Genomic DNA, 5295 nt, shown 5'->3' with positions numbered 1-5295 from the left:
AATTTCCTTTCATTTGAATGAAAGTACTTAATATATCAAATCTCTTTCTATTTTAATATAGGTTTGTAACAAATCAAATCTTTTTCTATTTAAATTAAAGTACTTTATTCTTTAAATCTTATTCTATTTAAACAAAAGCCTAAAACTCTTTAATTCTTTTTCTATTTGAATGCAAGTACTTAACTCATAAAATCTTTTTCTATTTTAATAAAAGTTATGGCGTATTCTGTGCAACGAGTAAGTAGGGCGGAGCGCCAGGGCGTGTACGGCCCTGCTAAGGCGTAATACACGTCCAACAAAGCAGTATCGTTGTTTTTGATGGTAACTACGGTAGCGTCAAGATGTTTGCAAAGGCTCATTTTTTCTTATAGCTCGCGTCTTTTTATGACAATTATTACGCTAATCACATGTATTACCAACCGCGTTATCCTCAGGCTTATATGTTATTGGTCTAGCATAGCATCGCTCTTTTGTATATAGCCCAGCGCGTTGTTGCGCCTATCAGTACTCGTGATTCATCACGCGTGATTCATAGCCCGAGATTCATCTAACGTAAAAATGCTAACACTTGCAAAAACTACTTTGAGGTGAACTATTTGTATTGCGAAATACTACATCATTCAGGTTCGGCCAGCGACAAGAGACAAAAGCGGTTCTGCACTTAACCAAAATTATCCTGATTTGTACAGATTCTTCGACATCGTTTCAGCCAGGCTTTTTATGCTAAGAGGCTTTTTCCTGACGAGCAAAATAWAGCGTACTTTTTAGTACTGAGTGAGCTCATATATATTTGTAACTGTGTCTTATTTTTCTATCGTCCTTCCCATTAATAAAAAATCTTGATATTATATGTAAGGGCATTCTTCGATTCACTACAATCAACTTGAGTACCGATTAAGGAATCGGTCGCGTCAACATTTTTTGTCCTTTGATACGGATCAGGAGCTTTCTTCCCACTCTTTTTCTGGCGTCTATTGTGCATACAGTCTTCTTTAACAGAGGAGAAAGAGGCAACTGAAGGCTTCCGATCGAGCAACATACGAGGTATTGCGTTATCACTACAAGCTAAAAAGCTTCTATTGTTCTAGTGCGTAAAAACGCTGCACGGGACATGCTATTTTGGGGATTTACGTGAGTTTTGTAATTTCTGTTGCTTAATAATTCTTTGAAGTCGTGTTTTTACCCTTTTTTCTCTTTTTAACTTCGCTTTCTGTCGTTAAAATGCTTTGTTTGAGTAGAACACGTGGTGATGTCGAGCGCGTTTTACGGAGATTCGAGTATGTAAAGAAAAAATTCGCGCAATTGCAAAAGGCGGTGAGCGAGATAGATCATTCTAGCCCGCGCGATATAAGGAAATTAATGCTTAGAACTTCCAAAGTTAAAAAGATTGTAGCAATATTAGAGAAGTGGATAGAGAAAACCTCTGGTTAAGCGATGGGATTGCTGGTTGACAAAACTCACAATCATGTCGAGCCAGTCATCGATGCAAAGGCGGAGGCGGAGTTGATCATTAATAGAGATGAATCAGTAGCCACTCAATACACAAATTCATTCATTACGAGTCTGTCCTCTCCAGTTAGAACTACAGTAAGCAGTCCATCTGTAGATAGCATTTACAGAATACCGACAGTACAATACCCTCATTTTGACGGGCAACATGAAAAATCGCCGAGTATCGCGGACACGTTTTAATCGGTGATAAAAGATAATCCTGCGCTTCGAGATATACAAAAGTATGCATATTGAAAATCATGCTTATCTGGACCCGCCGCGGAGAAAATATGAGTTTTAGAAATTACCGCGGATAATTATTTAATTGCGTGGAAGACCTAAGTCGAGTGCTATAACAATCCGTTATTATTTATAAAAAAGCACGTGCGAGCTATTTTAGTAGGTCCTCCGATTGACAGTGAATTTCTCTCGTCTTTAATTGCCGCGTCTAACACGCTGAATGCAAATTATAGGGCATTAGTAGCGACTAAAAAAGTGTTTGTCGATCAATTTTGTATAGCTCCACATCTTTCGCGAGTGTATCCAGCAACACGTCTTCAATGAGAACAACAGTACACCTGAGATGCTTTACCAACGGTAAACGAATTTATGATATTCTCGCGCGATCTGCCAAATGCGCTAGTAAGTTCCAAGCCAACAAAACATTCTAAAAGGATTAACAATAGCAGAAGGAACGCGCCGTTAGGACCCGAGAGAAATTTTCGTTCAAAGACCTTGATGCGTAACGAACGGCGTTTTAATTCTCTGCGAAATTTGCCGCAAAGTTTCGACCGATGACAAGTTCCAGCGTATTCCACAAGCGCGACTGTTTCGTGTGGCATATGTCGCGAGAGGAATAAATCATCGGAGTGTGGGCAGCTACTGAGAGCAGAGCCCGAGGAGCGCAGAAGAATCGTGGTTAACGATAATTTGTGTTGTAATTGTTTACAAGCTGGTCACCGCGACTACACATGTATTAAGGATGACTGCTGCAGAATGTGCAAGAGCAGGCATCATGAGTTGTTACATGTGAACGAGGTCGTTACAGAATGTGCAACAACGGGCATCACGAGTTTTTGCGTTCGGACAGAATCGGCGCTGCAGAATGCACATGTAGTGCTCGATCACTCGCAAACACCCTCGCTGTTACTTACTGCAGTAGTGCACTTGCTATATCACGAAAGCAGGCCGCACGAGTGTCGTGTGCTCCTTGATTCGGGTTCCGAAGCACATTTCTTAACGATCCGGTTCGCGAATCTTCTGCGAATAGCTAAACGGGACGCGAACGTGCCCATTTCTGCCGAAAACGAAACGGAAACTAGAGTCAAAAAGGCAATCTTAGCAACGTTAAAATCGCAAGCAGAAAATTATGCGGTAGAAATACAATTATTATTATTACTCACTGTAACGAATAGGTATCCTTCGCCACGAAATTCACGAGAAGAATTGACTATACCCGCAGGGATCCAATTGGCAGATCCCAAGTTTTGTGAGCCCGCGAATATCGACGCGATTCTCGGTGTCGAAATTTTTTCTTCACTTTTGCGTGCAGGACAGATCGTAAGGTTAAATTAAAATTTAATAGCACAAGGAACTGTACTAGGATTGCTCATTATAAGCACAGGAGCACGCGTCCTCCGCAGAACGTTAATTGCCACACGGCCACGGTAGATTTAAACTAACAATGGGAAAAATTTTTGAAGATTGAAGAAGCAGCTGAGAGTATTATTGGGTCGTACGAAGAAAATTTTTGCGAATCACATTATAAAAACAACACGCGACGGGATGATACTGGCAGATATATAGTGAGCCTGCATTTTAAGGAAGAAAATAAGTTAGGAGTTTCGTATACGAGCGCGTTACGAAGAATTTACGCCTTAGAGCGATCATTATCGCGCAAGCCGGAAATTAGAAATGAATACAATAAATTCTTATCCGAATATAAAGAACTAGGACACATGACAACGATAGAAGTGGGACTACACGAAGTTAGATTCTATTTACCGCATCATGCTGTACTAAAGCATACTAGTCTTACGACATTATCAATCGAAAGTTACTCAGCGCGTTATATTGTCCAAAATTTCGCAGGAAATTGACCTGCTAGGTTTATTAGGACCGGTAGTAATCAACGCAAAAATGATGATGCAACGGTTATAGCAATTTAAGTCAACGTGGGACGAAAATGTCCCAGCCGATATTTATAAAATATGGCAAGAGTTCCGCCAAAATCTTCACACGCTTAAGGAGATAAGGTTCGCGCGCAACGTGGCAGGTGATAGAGAAGAACTGGAATGCACTGTTTTTGTGACGCGAGCGAAAGGGCATACAACGCGTGTATTTATGTTAAAACGTTGGGAAAAAATCGCACGTTACGATTAGTCTGCGCAAAATAAAGGTAGCGCTGCTTAAAATGCAATCAGTTCCGCGCCTAGAAGTATGCGGCGCCTTGATACTCTCGCGACTCTTTAAGGCAACTAAAAACGCTTTGCGTAGAAATGATCTTCTGCTGTACAGTATTTTTGGCGGATTCCACGGTACTTTTGCATTGGTTGAAAACTCCGCCTTACACTATTTAAACCTACGTAGAACATCGCGTAGCTGAAATTCAAGAAAGCAAAGCTCGCGAGCTGTGGCGTCATGTATCGTCCAAGCATAACCCCGCAAATTTATTTTTTTGCGACGTTACACCTGCCGAACTCCGTAAAAGTAAGCTTTAAAAGTCTGGTCTTGCATGGCTTATCAAGCCGGAATCAAGTTAACTTCATAGTAGATTAAAACCAATTGAAATCCCGGAAAACAAAAAGATTAAAACTTACGCAAAGATAGCTACTCCATTTGAACTATTTAGGCGGCACCCCTCGTTCGTCAAATTAAAGCGCCTTATCGCGTATTGCGCTAGATTCGCGCGTAACTCGCGCAATTTAAAAAAGAAAAGAAGAATAAGTGAGTTAACAGTAGACGAATAGAAAGGCGCGAAAGTTATCTCGATTAGATTGATACAGGAAGAAGCATTTCCTGAGATCATCAAATTGATCAAGTCGGGAAAAGAGGTTTGCGCATCATTCTCTGTACTTAGCCCGTTTGTAGACAATTTAGGAATATTAAAAGTTGGAGGTAGATTGGCAAGGAGCAACTTGCCATACGAGCAAAGGCATCCCGCATTATTACCAAAAGACCATACACTTACAAACGCGATAATACACGAAAAGCACTATCAAATAGGGTTCGTACGCAAGTTACTTTAAACGCACTTCGCGAATCGTTTTAGCCAATAAATGGGTGAAGCAGCGTTAAACGCGTAATATATAAATGCATTACTTGTCGACGTTGAAAACCCGCTACGCCGCAATATCCGATGAGTGATCTATCTGCAAGTCGTCTTCTACCAAATCGTCCGTTTCTCCATACTGGCGTAGACTTCTGCCCAACGTTATTCATCAAGGAAAAGCCACATCGGAACTGAGGTCGCGCTAAAATATATGTGGCGGTACTTGTCTGCTTTAGCATAAAGGCCGTTCATTTAGAACTCGTGAATGATCTAACGACTAAATTATTTTTAGCAGCTTTGCGTAGATTTTTAGCACGCCGTGGAAAATTTTCGGACATATATTTCGGCAACGCTACTAATTTCGTAGGTGCGGCGAACGAACTAGAATCACGCGGATCGCGAAGTTTGGTAAATGATGGGATCAAGTAGCATTTCATCCCAACACGTTTCCCCATTTTAGAGGTGTATAAGAGGCAGCCGTAAAATCGTTTAAATATCATTTAATTCGAATTATAGGCGAGACATTGGTATCT

The 5295-nt window shown here is 40.8% G+C and overlaps 1 protein-coding gene across 1 annotated transcript; it reads left to right on the top strand.

Annotated features, from left to right (window-relative positions):
- Positions 1-2487: 2487 nt before the first annotated feature.
- On the top strand, positions 2488-3590 carry LOC106792817. The gene is made up of 2 exons (XM_014759340.1): positions 2488-3051; positions 3195-3590. Exons 1-2 carry the CDS (start codon positions 2488-2490, stop codon positions 3588-3590), a joined length of 960 nt encoding a protein of 319 aa, XP_014614826.1.
- Positions 3591-5295: the final 1705 nt, after the last annotated feature.

This window comes from Polistes canadensis, unplaced genomic scaffold (genome assembly GCF_001313835.1).
Source record: "Polistes canadensis isolate GaletaPanama2010 unplaced genomic scaffold, ASM131383v1 scaffold_749, whole genome shotgun sequence".
Classification (NCBI taxonomy): domain Eukaryota; kingdom Metazoa; phylum Arthropoda; class Insecta; order Hymenoptera; family Vespidae; genus Polistes; species Polistes canadensis.
The sequence above is the reverse complement of the archived record's forward strand: the minus strand, read 5'-3'. Positions and strand labels throughout refer to the sequence as shown.